This window comes from Aythya marila (genome assembly GCF_965140915.1).
Source record: "Aythya marila genome assembly, chromosome: 2".
NCBI classification, from domain to species: domain Eukaryota; kingdom Metazoa; phylum Chordata; class Aves; order Anseriformes; family Anatidae; genus Aythya; species Aythya marila.
Window position 1 is genome coordinate 48,142,865 of NC_139043.1, and position 17,183 is coordinate 48,160,047.

Here is a 17,183-nt window from a genome sequence, read left to right on the forward strand (position 1 = left end):
ACGCTGTCCCTCGCCCCACTGCTACCTCCAGCACTCTGACAGTGCATGCAGCCCTTTGGTTTCATCGAAAACACAATTCCCATCCCCACCGTGCTCGTAAACCAAACATTTACGTATCCATGCACACACGCAGGAGAGCTGCGGAGCTGGCAGACCTGGCCCAAGGCAAGCACGGGCAGCCACTGCACAAGCTCTTCCACGTAGCTCTGCTCAAGCCTCCTAATCCCGACATGCTGCAACCATCTCAGGCTCAGGTCTTTCTTGTGGAGGTGCTAAATCAAGCTGTGGCCTCAGATGAACACACTGAGATAGGAATAAAAACTCCAGATTAATTCTTTGCCTCTACACAGGGTTAGGATTTCATGCACGGCTCAGTTTTGTGCAACTCTGCAGAAATGAAATGTGATCCCCCTTCCAACCCACCTCCTTTTATTTATTTATCTGTTTGCACAACCACAATATGCTGTGGGCTTCCCAAACACTAGCCACTGTCCTTGCATGGGCAGACAGCCAAAGGGACAGGAATGTGCAGCTAATTATGCACAGCAAAGACGGACAACACATGCTTTATGCAGAACACATATGATATGCTGATATAGCTATTTTGATGCAAGTATAGGGACAGAGATCAGCTAAATATAGCAAACTTCAGTGACCGATGTAAATTACAGATTTTTATGACACAAAGAAAGGTGTAGCTTGCCCAAAGACAGAGGAAAGTAATGGGAAGATTTTATGAGTGATGAGAAGTTTGGTTTTATCATCATTATGCCTGAATTGCTATCAAGACATCCAGTAAAAGCTTCAAAGATGCAAAGACTTCATGCACAAATTAGATGTTGATAGGCATATGAGAAAGTCACCATAATGGCAGCAGAACGAAAAGATGTGATCATCCTTAGTTGATCCCAAAATCAAAGGGACTGAGGACAGAGACAGAGGAAAAGGAGCATTCAACTGAAAAACACCAGAAAGAAATAGGAACACATGTGGGGGAGAAACCTGCAACTAGTGTCCAAACTACATCAAATTTTAAGAAGTAAAATGTAATGGATCTCCTGAAAACTGGCAAGGAGGCCTGCAAGAGCAGAACACAGACTCTGTGGCCCTTTTTCATGCCATTTTCGGGTAGTTGGCAGTCGCACATGCTCATGTGTGACACTCTTTTGTAGCCCTGGTGCAAGGCAGTGAAAGTGTCTTAATCTGTATTTTGCAGCTGAATAACCTGAGTGACATTAAACAACACAATTAAGTGCCACTTTATCAATGCATACTCATTTGGTAGAAAACTTGTTAAGCTCGTGTTAAACATTTAATCCCACTTTATTAAAATTTCAGGATGTACTTACATGCTTTGCTGCACTGTAATAAAAAGACCACTTTGCTCAAACCCTCATACATTTTTTTCTTTTATGTTACATAGAATTGTACCATCAATATTTTTTGCACAAATAAGACTGCAAGCGGCAAAGGAGGCACACTTTCTGGCAAGGCCAACAGGAATTTTGCTCTTGACATCTGTGGGATTAGCATTTGGTGGTAACACCATGTTATCAATGCCACAAAGATCAAAACTTGTTGATGGGGACTTCAGTCTATGTAACTGAATTGCAGAGGGACTCCCCAAAATTTGGCAGTGCTGTGCCTGCAAGTGTTGTTTACTGCTTTTAATGGGGCTCTACTTGAAACCTATGCAGTAGACTTTTAAACCCTAGTGTACATAACGTCTGCATGCAAACCAAAAGCAGGAGTTCCTCAGTTTTACTGGGTATTGAAACATTAAAAACAGGTGTTAAAAGAGCATATTACAAATCTGTCTGCAACCTGTATTATTTTTATCATGTGCGAGTAAATTGATCACTAGCGTGTTTCAATTGTTTCAGTGAAAAAAATGCAACTCCTGCTAAATTATTTCTTAAACATGTGGAGGGAGGAGAAAGTTTATTAGATTTTGCTGCGCGGACAGCATGCAACATACTTTACTTATGTGTATTTATATAGCAGACGGTGTAATGGATCATCTCTCTTTCAAGGCACGTATCAAAGAAGATCTCTCAAGCTATTCTTCACGGGGAAAGGAGAGATAAACCCCTGCTCATAATGAAAGCTGCAACGTACTTCTAGAGAGCAACTGAGTAATTTGACACCGTATTTTCCACTGATTCAGCCTGTTAGTTGGAACAATAACTGATTAAAATGGAAAATCTATATTATAACCACATATACTGACATTCCAGATTACCAAGTATAATACAGATGTGATTTTACTCTTCTCACATAAAAAAATTAAAAACTACAGACCAGAAATTATTCCAGTGGACTTACACTGGTGTGAAAGTGATCTGAAATATGAACTGGCCTCAGCGTATCTTCATACAGAATGCACACAATATAATTTTTGTGATATAGATTTTATGTAATTTGGAGTACTCAGAAGGGAAAAAAAATCATTTGCCCTGAGATATTACTTTCAGGAACAGAGGACAGATGTCTAGTTGCTGAAGCAGACTTGTAAAAAAATTAATCACTTGCCTCATGCAGGTTAGCAGCATTTGGCAGGTAGGTTAGTACAGCCCATAATGAAGCATCTGGCTTTTGGTAAGGCTGCATTTTAATTTTAACTGTGTTTCATTTCAGCTTTTGGGCCCATGTACACGTGCAATAACCTGACAAGTCTGGAGCAGATTTGCTGCTTGGTAACACTGGTGTAGAGCTTCTAAATTGTAACCAAAACTGCAGTCAACTGAGTCAAGTAGTAACTGTGGTTTATGTCCAGACCAGTGCCTGAGGTATCTGCTGAACCTCCCTATAAAATCATTTTAAACCCAGTCCTCAGCCTCTTACCCATTCACACTTGTATTTTCTTAAAAGCAGCCAAATTAACTAAGTTTAGTAACTCCTAAGCATATGCTTGAATTAAGTACACTATGCTTAGTGTAGGACACTTACCAGGAGTGCCCCAATACTGCTTTGAATATTTTTGTTTGTTTGGTAATTTGAGGCCTGGTCATTTGAGGCAATTAAAAGATCTACCCATGTTGTATTCTTCCTTAGAAAAGCAGGTACCTACTTGTAGCACTACTGATAACCTCTTCAGGCTAACCAGATATGTTTGCAGCTCCTTCTCAGACTCTGGTAAATTAGGACAGAGCATATGACGCTCATATGAACTATGAATATGAATGAGAATATGAAGCTCAGAGAAGTCTTTCCTAATTTTGTGACTCTTATCACTTCTATGTGCTCACCCTGACACATGCATTTTCAGTGGAAGGGTGCCTACTACCACAAATATACTAGGGAAAATTAAAAAAAAAAAAAAAAAAAAAAAGGAAAACAACAAAAAACACCAATTGTCCTTGTGAGAGAGTAATCACTATGCAGATGCAGGGACCATTTGTTAACATGAATAGCTCAGGCATTTGAATAATGTTCCCAAAAGACAAAGATCTATTAGAGCATGAATTAAGCAATGGCTAATTTTGTTTTTATATTATAACCATATTTGAAGCTTTCAAATACACCAAAACCCTCAAGAATTTCACTGGCTGCTATTTTTCTCTTCTTGTATAATTTAAGCTGAACCATTTCTTTCTAATACTTTTTTTAAAGGAAATATTAAGAAGAATAGATCACAATAGAGGTTCCTGTCTTTAGCACATCTCAGCACAAAGAAAGGAACTGGGAACACGTAGCTCTGCAAGGGAACTTGCAGGAGTTTCACCAGCAGTATGACAAATGCCTTAGCCCAGCTGCTGCAGCTTGTGCAGGTACTTTCCTAGTGTACTGCTGCAAAGAAATTGCCTATGTCAACCACTGATTATATTCACTTTTTTTTTTTGTTTCCATCTTCATTGAACACTACCCACTGACAGATACTACCAGGCTGACAAAACACTTGCACTTCATTTCCTTAGGTAGAAAATAACAGGGAGGGGTAGGGGGCAGATTTATTTATTTATTTATATATTTTACATTTTGCTTTAGACCAGAACACTTTAGAGAACTGGAGATGGCAACTTCTAGAAAGAAAATTCAGAGACGGAGCAAGAGACATGGCATTGGCAACTTTTAGCAGAGGTGATGCAATATCAAGTAGGTGAGAAGAATGTGTGGAAAGGACAAGAAAAGCACAGCACTCAGTCCAGGATGAGTCCTGGTTCCTCCCTGGAGAGCAGCAATACACCTTTTTGAGGTACACTTCCAAAATAATGATGAATCACCCTTTCAGAAAACATTCAGAAAAAAACTCCTGTACACTGCTATCAATTCACTGAGTGAAATGATGCACCATGAGACCTGAATGAGGTGTCAGAAAAGAAAGACTACTATTTTAATGCTCCCATTTTCCTTGGCTTTACAAAGACTTCTATCACATTCTTTCTAGACATTCAGGGGGTACGTACATCTCATCACCAAAACCAGCCAAACAAGGGAAGCAGATAGGATGGTTCTGTGATGGTTGTGTGGAGATAAAAATAACTCCCCTGCCTCCTTGCTAAGTCTAAACGTGATGGAAAATAACCACTCAGCTGTGTAAAAGAGGTACCACAAAAGAACAACGGTATGGTTTGCATTTTATCAGTTGCTGCCAGAGGACAGCTAGACAACAGCCCATGGAGCAAGAGCAATGCCGCCAAACTCCTTGTCACAGAGGATGAGGCAGAAAGGAAACTGGAAGAGGCCAAGAATAAGAAAGCTGGGAGATGATACCCTCCTCCTTCCAGAGGGAACGGTCAGTGAGGCTGAAATGAAGGCAAACCTAGGAAGCTGTGCTGAATCCTAACGGCTGGAAAGACTGATTAAATATCATGTCGTCCTAACAGATGGGACATGTTCTGCAGTGTCAGTCAGGCTGAGCGTGGACGAGGTATTGTTTTTAAAGGAGTGCAGAATGCATCCCCTTGAGTGCTGGTTGGTGGAAGTTTAGTTTTTCACTTGGAAAGGGCTGTTGCTCCAAACAGCAGAGGCAAATCCCCAAGACCACTCATAAATCAGAGCTGAAGTTGCATTTTCAGGGTCATGAAATCCTCACTGGCTGACAGAAACACACTTCCCAGAGTGGCTCCTGTCTGGACTTGGCCTTTCCTAGACAGCCATATAGGCTACCTATATGGCTGTACTTGTGGAGTTACTCTGTGGGACCAACTTTATATGAAACACTGAAAAAGAGTAATTCCCTCCTTCCCCAAATAAGATCTTCTAATGATGAAATGCCATGATAAAAAACTTTAAATGGGCTTTCTTCCATTCATTGGATTTATAGAAGTAATAGCAGCCTTAAAACATCTGTCAAATCATTCTACTTTTCAGTTTTGATTATCTGTCTGCTAGTTTGAGGTTAGTTTTAACTATACACATCCAAGAAGTGAGAAAGTCGTTCAGTTTAGATTTATTCTTAAGAAGTACTGGCTGTCTAAAATAAGGCTATAAAAGGTAGGCTCCCTGTCTGGTTCATTGTATGGTTACATGGGTTTGTGCTATTAATTGCAACCTGGCTAACAGGTACTTGCTAGTGTCTTTATATTCTCACCGTACGAAAGCATTATATTTCCATCTGGATAAAAGGGCGATGCTGTCTTCTAGAAAGAAGCTAAAAAAAGCACAGAGAGGAAGTCCACTGTGGCACAGTAAATTGAATCATTGCTTACTAACATGAACATGGTCTCTTTTCTGCTCTGACAGATCAAGAGTGGTAAGGGGAAAATGATTAACATTACTTTTTCCACGTCTAGTCCTCTTGGTCAGGTGTCAGACATCCATGAGCTGGACACACCACTTCTTTCTTAGGCTCCCTTGACTCACCCAGCAATGGTGGCAACCCTGTCTTTCATACCAAACTCACAGGACTCAGGGTTCCCTACCAAGAAAAGTATTTGCACACACACTCCGGGTACATGAGACCTCCAGTACTATGTGCTTAAAAATTAACCACAAGCTTGCTCTAGCTGCACTCTGTCACGGCACTGCTGTGAAGGACTTGCCCTGCTCTGCCTGGAAGAGCCTTTCTCTCAGGTTCCTCATCCCTTCATCTCCTTCCTGTCATCAGCTGTGAACACCTCTTTCCAGTCTTTTCCTTTAGCTCTGAATTTCTCTCTTCTTCCCATATTGCTGTTTAACCTGTGAAGCTCTATTACCTCATATTGTCAATTATTTGTGAAGCAGTGTGCATGAGAAGTGCTATGTGAGACTGTGAAGTCCAACCCTAACATCTCCATTTGAATGCGTTTGCATTCTGGACTGACTGCTGCCCCCTGAACTTACAATGGTTTGATATTCCCTAAGGGGTTCACAAAAGGTATTCACAGCTCTTGAGTCCTGAAGCTGAAAGGATTTAGGTACTAGTGGTGGCCAGTGCCTGGACTCTGACTACTTCAGTTCAGTATCCGAAAGCAACAAAACCAACTGACTCAAGGGAAGCAAACAATAAGGTATTCCATGTGTTAGTGGGGTGCACAAATAGGACTGAGCCATGTTGGTGCCTAATCATAGTGATGCGGAGATGTACAGCAATAACAAGTGAACAATTGCTTCTGATAAGAGTTGAAGACCTGTTAGATATCTGTGGATATAAAAATCCCAATGTATGCCTCAGGGCCTTTGAAAAATGCACCCAAAGCACCTAACTGAGATATTCTTGAGAAATGAAACAATCCAGCTGTTTTGTACAGGTCTCCTGGCACAGACTGTGTAAATCAGCAGAAAAATCTTTTGTTTTGCCTATAAAATGAGGGAGCTCAGGCTTTTCATCGTTCACAAGCTCAGATCAAATTCTTTATTGGAGCGCAGAAGACATACATACACAGCCTATACCATCTCATTGCAAAGCATGTGATACAGTGAAAGGCAAGATGGCATTCACTGTATCTTCAATTTTATCTTTTTCAAGAAGAACACAAATCTGGGCCAATGCTCGTTTACCTAGATAACAAAAAACATACAAACACAAAACCAAACAAAAATCCTTATTTTCTTCCCTTTTTCTAACTGATTTATCTACCTCATGTTGAGACTGATCTTGGAGAAAATTCCTGGCATATTTTATGTCAAAAAAATTAAATCATAATCATGACTTTTGAATATGCTTACTTGACTATTCTGTGCAAGTGAGTATTTTCTTTCACACTTTAGTCCAGTCTTCTATGGGAGTAATTCATATGCTTTAATTAAACATGCTTGAGTACTTGGATTTTATCTCACAGATACACCACGCCCTGCCTGTAAAACTTCCATCTCAAGCAGCCAAAGTACTTGACTTATTCCACAGATAAGTTATTAATTAGGATAACTATAGACCCTATATTTATAATCTGGTGCCATCACTCCCCTGAGATCCCAAACTTTTACCTGCAGATCGCTTACCTGCAGCTGAAACAGCCATCTTTGGCTGGAGCATAACCCCTACCTTATGCAACCACTCATAGCCATTTTTAAAATGAACATCATGAGAGAGATTGAAATGGAGGATACTTTTAGGATGTTCTGAATGTAAACCCCTTGACTTAAGCTCACCCCACTTAAAGTACAACTCTAGCTATTTAACTTTTCTCTTTGTGGGTTTCCTGTACTACCCATTCATTGCATCCCACTCTATTCAGAGCAATCCTCATCCCAACCATGTATTCTTGCACATGCTTCGGTGCCAGCACAATGCTACCAGGCCTGATTTCACTCCCCAGCATGGTCTGAGCCCCAGGCGTCTGCCTCACCTGGCACTGCATGCAGTTTCCTGATGCTTATGGCCAGCTGGGGCACCGGCTCAGCTCTGACTCAGAGGGGAGAGTACCCCAGTCTGAAATCATCAGAGGCAATTATAACCAGCAAAATACTTCCATGAGCCAGTGAATAAAAGCCAGTGCCAGCCGTGAGCTCACCAGCACCGCTCCCCAGCACCTCTTGTTTGCCAATGCTCTGCAGCATTTTTAGCTCCCTAGGTGTGCCGGCTCACCATACTCTCAAAACATTTAGCAATCAAGAACAGAGATATCTCAGGGCTGCCACAGCCACCAAACATTCACAAAGGCAAGGGAGAAACATGTGAGAGGCATATATTGTGTTACAGGACTCATCGAAAACCCTTGTGAGCAACTTTACACTCTTAAACACAGAAGGGAGGGTGCAGCCATCCCACAAAAGGATACTCAAATGAAATCCTGCTGGCTTGAAACAGGCTGGGAGGCAGCCCACAGGTGTCCCCAGTGAGCAAGCCCCCCGGCAGCTGACGGACAGATGGTAAGAAGCAAGTGTCACCTCCCTGCAGCAGGCTGGGGCAAGACCATGCTGCCTTGGGTAGCCGTAAAAAAGTCATACGCCTGGAGGAGCCGCTAGAGCCAAGTTAAAAACTGGTTTCCAACCCCAGACTTAATGTCCAAGAGATGCCCACCCTCCTACACTGCTGATCACCTCATCCTTGCCTCAGACACCTTCTACTCCCGGACTCTTCCACCTCCTTCAGGAAGAGACAGAGTGGCAGCAAGGGAGCTTCTGCCTGGAAAACACGCCCCAGCTGCAGAGAAAGCAACCTCCTGACAATCGGCGTGTAGTTTTTGCTGGGGAACCATGCCACGAGCAGCAGATGCTTTTTAGATTTTCTCCTTCTCTGTCTCAGCATGCCCCAGAGATATGTGGAGGTATGAGTGTGAGAAAATCTTCTGTCTGGAAAGCAGGATCCAAGGGTGGGGGTGCTTCAAATGGAGAAGGCAGAAAAACACCTCTTCTGCATTTTTCTTGTGTTGAAAGAAAGGAGTAAGACCTTTGAAAAAGGCATAATTTAAGCAAGCTCCCCACAGAGCACCAACAGAGGGAAAGACCTGACTGGCTGCAAGGGTAGAAGGGAGAAGTAACACAAATGGATAGTGCAAGAGGTCAGAGCAGTTTTATGAAGGGCTTCACTAAGTCAACACAATGGAAAACACTGGAAAATACTTGAGCAAAAAGTTTGATCTAAAATCTCACACCTGAAGGTACTGCTTGCGCTTATACATGGGTATGAACTTGGAGGTTTGGGATCCTTTTTGTATGACAGTGGATTGAGTCAACCCCTTGACCCAAACACCTGCAACACCTGGAAATACATTGATTCAAAGTTGCTTTTCACAGCTTTTGTCAGCTGCAGAGTTATCAGAAGTTACTCCCTAGATTACCTCCTCCTTTATTTATTTTATATATGTATATATTTTATATTAATAATTATACTATTTTTATATATTTATATATTTTATATAAGTATTTTCTTTTTTTTTTTTTTGACATTCATCCATCCAGCTGTGGTCTAAGTCAGAAGCTTTTAACTAGTTCATTGAACAGATAATTCTGGCTGGGATGACAATACTAGTATGGAGAAGCTTTTTCTGGCCCTCTTTTTTTGTTCTTTTTGGACAAAAGTATGTTCAGGTTGTAGTAAATGTACAGGAAAATACATTAATTTTTATTAGACCAGTAGAGTCAATTGACATGGCTAGGACTGACTGCTTCCTCCCTTTCCTCTAATGCCCTTCTGCAGCTTCCTCTCCTTTCCTCTCTTCTGACAGTGTTTGTGTTTGTGGAAGCAGCACACTCACTCCCTACAGGCTGGGACAGGGGATGACAGGGGAAACGTCTGGACACATTTAGTCCAATTAAATGTTGGCATCACATTCAGTCTTTCCAAAAAGCACGTAGGAAACTTTAAACGTCAGGCAGGCCACTGTGAATTGATGCCTCCCCGTTTACGTTTCCTTGCATCAAGCCACAAACAGAGTAGGTATTAATTGTCGTCAAGTGCACGGCCACAACCCCCTCTTTAATATCATTCATAAGTGTTCTGCTAAAACCTTCAGTCTTTCAGCAGATCACTTCTGTAATCCCATGTCACTGATGAGTTTTGGCAGAGATAAAGAACGAACTCCATTTGCCACTGACAACTCTCCCTCACTTTCCCTTTTTAGCTGTTGCAGCAGTACACAAAATCTGTAACGGCATTCCCTGCTGAATGTCGTTTCAAACTGGCATCATTCCTCCGAGCTACGTGTTTGCTAACAGGGTTTTAAGGCAAACAAACAAATGCACTCTGCACGTGTGGTCTGCACACCGCCTTGAGCCACCCAGCCTTTCAAAACACTGCTCTTCCTACAGAAATGTTTGTGGCATGAACCCAAGTATCCCGACCACAGAGGCAGCTCGTGCCTCGCTCCCACGGATGGTGCCCTGACACCTGTGGGGTCTGCTGCAGGAGGGAAGTGGAAATACCTGGGGTCTGCTGCACAGAAGGTCACAGCCCAGGCAGAATGTGCTGACACTAACTTTGGGGTGAGGAAGAAACCACCATCGAGGGACATGGACAGCTGTCTCTCTCCCATTACTTTTTAAAAACAAAACAAAACAAAACAAAAAAAAAAACACATGCACAAAAAAAAAAAAAAAAAAGCAAACAAAAACTAAATCTCATTCTTCCTGCTCCTAAGAAAAATCCTTTAAAAACGAGTGACGCTAGTCCTATAAATTAATTAAGGGTCAGTTTGCAGTGTTATTAAATTATATGCCTTATATACAGAACTGAAGAGATTGTCGGAATTCATGAAACTACACTCAGACCTCAGATACTTTCCAAAGTGCGTAGAAGGACTTAAAGAACTAAACAGAAAAAAAAAATCAAGAAGCCTCGCTTTGAATAGCATTCACTGCAATATCCAAACCAGCGACATACTTCCACATTACTGCTATGGCTCTGCCCTCCAACATGTGTTCACAGCTTTGATTAGATCCAACCACAAGTTAAGGACTAAATGTACTGAGACATGTCCCCAGCTGATTTCAGTATAAACTGCATGTCTGGAATGCGACTTCACAGACAGGTCCATGGTCACGGCATTGCAGCTAAGCATTTCCTAAGCTGTACATTGATGCATGGACAAAGCAGATATGCATTTGTGCCATATTCACATTGATAGAACTGCTGAGAGAGTAGTCAGGAGAAGGAAAAGAAGAGAACAAATGGGTAGTGTTGCCATATTTGTAATAAAGGCTTGGTCCACCAAGTTTTTTTAAAAAAATGTACTGCACAGGCATACTTGCATGCAGTAACCTTTGTGGACATGAAAAACCTCCCATTGCTTTTCAGGTTTGGAGAATATATGGTGTTTACCACAGAGTGCCAAGACCAACAACCTGTGTGTACTTCCATTACACATTTTGGTACCTGCACAATCGGGTGGCCCCCAGCAGATGCCTTCACAGCCCCTCGGCTGCCTTCTGTCTCGTAATGAGCTCTGTGGTGGGACTTCGGCTGCACTTCAATACGCAGTTCATAAGGTCCCGAGTGAGATGGCAGCTGCCAATCAAGGGCAGGCAGGGATGGGCTATAATGGAAAGGAAAATATATTAAAAATTAACATCAAGTACACTATCACAAACCACAAGCATCCAGCACTATTACTTTAGAGACCGTGTTTCACAGTTCATCCTTCACCATCTTACATTTAAAATTTCATCAATATAGATAATGCCATGACATAAGTAATTTAGAAGGTAATGGTTATTTTATGAAGATTGAGTGTATTTGATGGCCCAGATGCTATCCAATTTGTAAACAAAATGGAAAAACATTAAGATGCTGCTTACAAACATCTTAATATATTGATTCTTGAATCAAAAGGACAAAGGTAGGTGGAAAGATGCAGAGGAATTGCAGGGAGAGTATTTCTGTTGTGAAAGAGAATGCCCAACCAGCTCTGAAGAAGTCATATGTTTAATGAATCTAATGGATGTCAACAAATCCATTTCAGGTGTAAAGAACAAAAAACCACTTCCCAGCTTTCTTCCAAACACACAAACAAGTCACAGAGTCTCAAAGTGAAGCTGGTCTCTCCCTGGTTCACACAACATAAGAAAGCAAGATCCGAAGTCAGAACTTGGTTACAAATCCTACCAAGGATGACGCACAAGCCAGAAGAAAATCCAGCTCACTCTTCCGGCTCTGTATTGACTCAGCAATTACTGAACTATTAAGGACTCATTACTATCACAAAAGTAAGCAGGCCTGACAATATGCAATGGTGGGGAAGTGCCATTCTTAGAAACCCACTTCCAGAGTAAAACCACACTTGAAAACACTGTCAGGAGAGCTCGTCTGTAAGAAAAGCCAAGCTGGTGCTCCAGGGAAAATAAAAAATAAAAGGAAGGAACAAATATTTTTGAAACAGTGTTAGGCTTGATACAAATTTATTGACTTTAAAATTGGCACAAAAAGCTTCATAATGAAAACACTAATTTTATGCCCAGCATATATTTATTCTTTTGGTAAATTCTCCTAACCAGGGTGCCCTTCAAAAGCCATTGCAAGTAGTTAATTGGCACAGCTGAAACTCTTCCATTAGTCTTCATCAGCCTGGAGAAGAGGATCATCATGCAAGACAGCTGTCCTCAGCCCCCCTGTTGTCCATTGATGCAGGATGACCTCCACACAGGACTGCAGGGTGACCACAGTGGTGAGTATGGCACTGCTGAGTGCCCCAGGCTGGATGGCACTGCCAGCCATGGCAGGAGGCCCAGACATGACTGAGGGCAGGTGAGCAGGTTCAGGGGCTGCACAGCTCCTGCTGGAGGCTGAGTGGAGGCTGGCCATCCGAAATTTACCGCACTGGGTGCATTTATTACAAGCACGTATTCAGCTGAAAGCTGAGCGCTCCACACAGCACCACTCCAGCATGCTGGTGGTGGCTCCATGGGCATTACAGTGCTCATATCCCTCAAAGCATCCCCGCTACCTCCCACTGAGGGAGGGCCAGAGGCTTTAACCACTCGTACCCACTACTATAAGTAGCACCACAACCAAACAAAGGAAGCTAGAAAGCGCACGACTCTTCTCAGGCTGGGGTGTTATACCACATGCTTTCATTTAATTTTATTTTTAATGTTTATTCAGTACTTTATCACCAGTATATTTCACTTGAATCTGCTAGTGCACATGTGCATACATGTATACTCATGGGACTTTACATGGCGTCAAGTTTCTCTACATTATCCTTCCTCGCTGCCTATAAATTTGCCAGTTTGAGTGACTTGAGTGCCTATGGACAAGCACTGCTTGCACTACAGAAGTTACCCATTTCTGTAACAAAATTTGAAGCCATGCTATAGACAGGGCACCTGACGATAAAAACACTACACCAACACAGCTCCCTGGGTTTCTATAGCACATTTATACTTTTATAAATGGTGGCTGCTTAAACCCAGCTGATATGGACATTATCTCATAGCTAACACTTCCCATGGACTACATATGTACTACTGCAGCCTTTGGGGGCTACCAAATGGTATACTGAAGGGGAGGTATTAGCACCTCTTGCACACTCGTCAGCTATTAGACACATACCAAAAGACCCAAGAACAGCCTAAAAACTGTAGACAATTGGCTGTTGCATGAAGCCACTTTTCTTTGCCTAGTGCATTAGGTGCACATTCTTTAGTCTGAAAAATTCTAAAAAAAAATATAAAAAGGACAAACCATATTTGACTAACGATGAATGACAAAGCACAGCAAAAACAGCTGTGCCTCTTCTGGTGATGATCAGCACACATTTTTAAACAGATGTTTCTGTTTTTAAGTAAATTCTCACTTGATGAATCTTTTTTTTTTTTTTTTTTTTTTCCTGAGGACACAATATCTATCACATCGTTAAAAAATTAATATTATATTAGAATGGACTACTCTAACTGGCAGCACATAGTCCACACAGTCCTTGAGTGAAGAGAGATTTTTTAAGATATATGGAACAAAGTAATAGTCCCATAACTAATTAGATTTCTTAAAAATAAAATAAACACTTTCAAATCAGCACCTGAAAATGTCAGTATAATAAAGGTGTAAAATTGATATTCTCAAATAAAACCTGAAAATAAAATACAGTTTGTTCTTAGTCTGCAATCTATAATCAAAATTCCAAAATACCACCTGCTCAATTATAAATCGACAATTAATGACAGTTTTCCTGATAAAGGAAGCAGAGTGATGCATTTAACGGTGTCATGGGTTGGGGCTGTCAGAGCTATTTCCTATGTTAGGTTATCTTCACCATGCACTTAATTTCCTGCAGCTAAACATGGTTAAAGGAAAAAGGCACCAAGCAAACAGCATAGGGGTAAAAAAAAATCTGGTTGCTGCAAACAAATCTTATCAATTTGAAAACTACCCCAACTAGTAAGCATCATGTGGAGGGCAGATGAGCTGCTCCACTAGGAAGGGGAGGGAAGGAGAAGGAAAAGACCTTTGCACAGTCTTCATATCACATATACATTAGTTCATTTCCCTCAGACTGAATTTTCCACCAACTGCCAATCTGTCCCGCTCCTTTCTACACCATAATAAATTCCACTGTATTCATTCAAAATGCTATAATGAGGGATGGTTATTTCAAGGCAGGTTCACAAAAACTGGTGTTAGACTGCAGAAAACGCACTCAATGTAACTATGTCCTACATAAATCATATTACAAAACAGATGAATAGTGATTTATTTTGCATACACCAGATACACAATATGATTAAATCAAAAACAGATTATCCAGTCTGGCTGACTTCTGCCTTTAGCAGAAAGATTTATCAAGTTACAGGGAAAAAAAAAGAAAAGATATTAAGCAGCACACTGGAATATAGACAGGGAGGAAACAAAGCCAAAAAACTTCTATTAAACTTTGCAAAGGTGTTTAAGCCCCATTTTCATAAGATTATTATGCATTCAGGAATGAAATTGCCTTTCTCTGCATAAGCTACTAGATGCCAAGGGCCACTTGAAAAAGATTTGCAAACATTTTTGTCCTTAACTAGGCTGTTGTGCAAAAGGTGTCAGAACAACTGCTGGTCTCATACGGGGACAAACCGTTCTGCTTTGCCAACTATCACAGCGTGGAGTCATCTACCAAAGATAGCTGTGTGACAGTGGCAAAAGCTGCTGCCCCACAGAGCAGAGTGGTGTGTTTCAACACCTGAAGTAAAGCAAGTGGTCGGAGGAGTGTGGCTGAGCCTCCTCCACTAACCTTATTTTTACTAAGAGTGAGTGTTCCTTCAGAAACAAAAGCGTAAGCTTGAGAAACCACAGGGCTGCTGAGGCTTTTACCAGGCTGCTAAGCTTGCCCCTGTTCCAACCCTGCACCAAATACAAATATGGTTACAATTTATTACTTATTACACATCTCATGTGAAAGTGGATGCCTGTTGAAGATTCTAGGGTGTTTTTTAGAAGAGTAAGAAAACAACAAGGATCCCTGTTAGTCCACCCACTGGCTTGTGGTCTGAGAAATGCATGTGCTTTGTATTTTACCTGTGAGTTAACATGGGTAGACATTTTTTTTTAATTTCCTATCCGACAATTGAGCAATCTGTCTGTGAACTGTTAACATACACGCCGTGTCCCAACCCAGACTTGGCTGTGCTTCTCTGACATGTGGAGCAAGTAGCAACTCCACCAAGTTCATGCAGCACTTTGGAATCCCTCACGTTGAGATCTAAAAATGTGAGTTATCGTAATGCTTACAGATAATACTCAGCACAACAGTCCTGAAAGTTAACATTCAGAGATAGATTTACATAGGAAATTTTTCATTTGTCAACTTAGAGAAAGAACAAGAAACTACTGCTGCAAGAATGGCAGGAACAAGTGGCTTGCGTCACATCTCTGCTTGTTCTGAATTTAGTATCACACAGTGCTGAAACGAGCTTGTGAAGGAAGGCTATCAATAAGAAGCTTACAGGGGCATTTGAATAACTAAAAAGCAGTCAGAAGAAAGCGCAGGGATTTAAATCAAACAAACAAACAAAACAGTTTACTGAGACAGGCTTCCTACCAGACCTCAGCATCACAGTACAGCAACCCAGCACAGTCAAAAGATTTTTAAGAGTTTTTTTTTCTTTTTTTGCTACACGGTGGCAAAACCAACTTGTCAAGTCTGTAAATACCCCCATGCAGCATGAATACAGCAAGAAAAAGGCTGGAGATGTGGGCTCTTCCCTGTCCTCCCCCTCCGTTCCCCAATTAACAGCAGCTAGCCCCAAAGAGATGGTTACCAACACATAGCCACAAGTCCCCATTTTACCGGGTCTTGTTAAGACAGTTCAGCATTTGCTTTGTCTGAGGAACTTCCTCTGGTTTGCCATAAACAAAGAAGTTTGCCATGAATGCACAGTTCAGCAAATCTTGTATTGCCGCACTTGTGACATCTTAAGATAGCTGGGGCCCTTTTTCACCTTTAGAAACACCAATTTTGTGAGAAACTCAACTTCTCTCCAGTAGGGTTGTTCTCTGTCTTATCATCTGGACCAAAACATCTATTTAAAAACAAAAACAAAAAAACACCACCATAACAAACAAACAAACAAAAAAAAGTGCACCCAGAAGGTCCACAAAGAATGTGGAGAAAAAATGTATCACTTTAAAAATCATGATTTTTAAAGAAAATCATGCAGTTTGGGGCCTCAGTAGATGATTTTTGTATGCTTGAGTTTAATACTGTCACAGTCACAAAAGTGGAATCCAAAAAATCCACAAAAAATAAACAAGCCCATTGATGCAGATAAAAGCCAAATGTGCTTTTGAAAGTGGTAGACAGATATCCAAACATACATTCTCTGTGTGCAAATTACAGCCTCCATATGTAAAACTACATGTTTCTCTCTGTGGTTTCAAGAACATATATGTATATTTTTGAGGCTGAAAAGGAGACTGAAGCTAAAAAAAAAAATAAACCATATAAAAAATACAGTAGAGAGCTTTTACAAACCACCTGGAACTGGGTGTCTATTCCTGGAAGCTCCTTTTCGTGTGGCAGACTTCAAACATGCCATACACCTGACCAACAAATCCAACCACTTTTCTTCCCACCTCCCCCCCAGCTACCCTACATCTAATGAAAATTAAAGTGATACAGGCTAACACACTTATTGGATGAAACTGTTATTAAAGCCGATATCAAAATAAAGTTATTTTGAGGCAACTACAAAGCATATAAAGAAGTTGTTACTTTTCAATGAGTAAGAAACTGGCTCTAGATTTCAAGTTTTGTTTGGTCAAGTAGAGTGGCATAAGAGGAAGACGTAAAAAAAGCATAAGATACTCAGAAGTCTGGCATTGTCAGGAGTGCCAATCCTTTCTGCTAGAGCCAATAATGATTTGGGACGTGCTGATGAGTGGGTGAGAAACAAGATCTTAGTCT

At 41.2% G+C, this 17,183-nt stretch overlaps 1 protein-coding gene across 6 annotated transcripts in view; it reads right to left on the minus strand.

The window, feature by feature from the left end:
• The window catches only part of NFATC1 (nuclear factor of activated T cells 1), a 120,481-nt gene that overhangs the window by 89,381 nt on the left and 13,917 nt on the right, over nt 1-17,183 (minus strand). For all 6 annotated transcript variants that reach the window (XM_082754596.1, XM_082754598.1, XM_082754597.1 and 3 more), the window contains exon 3: nt 11,177-11,336. In XM_082754596.1, coding sequence (XP_082610722.1) covers nt 11,177-11,336 — 160 coding nt within the window. The remainder of the gene's footprint in view (nt 1-11,176; nt 11,337-17,183) is intronic.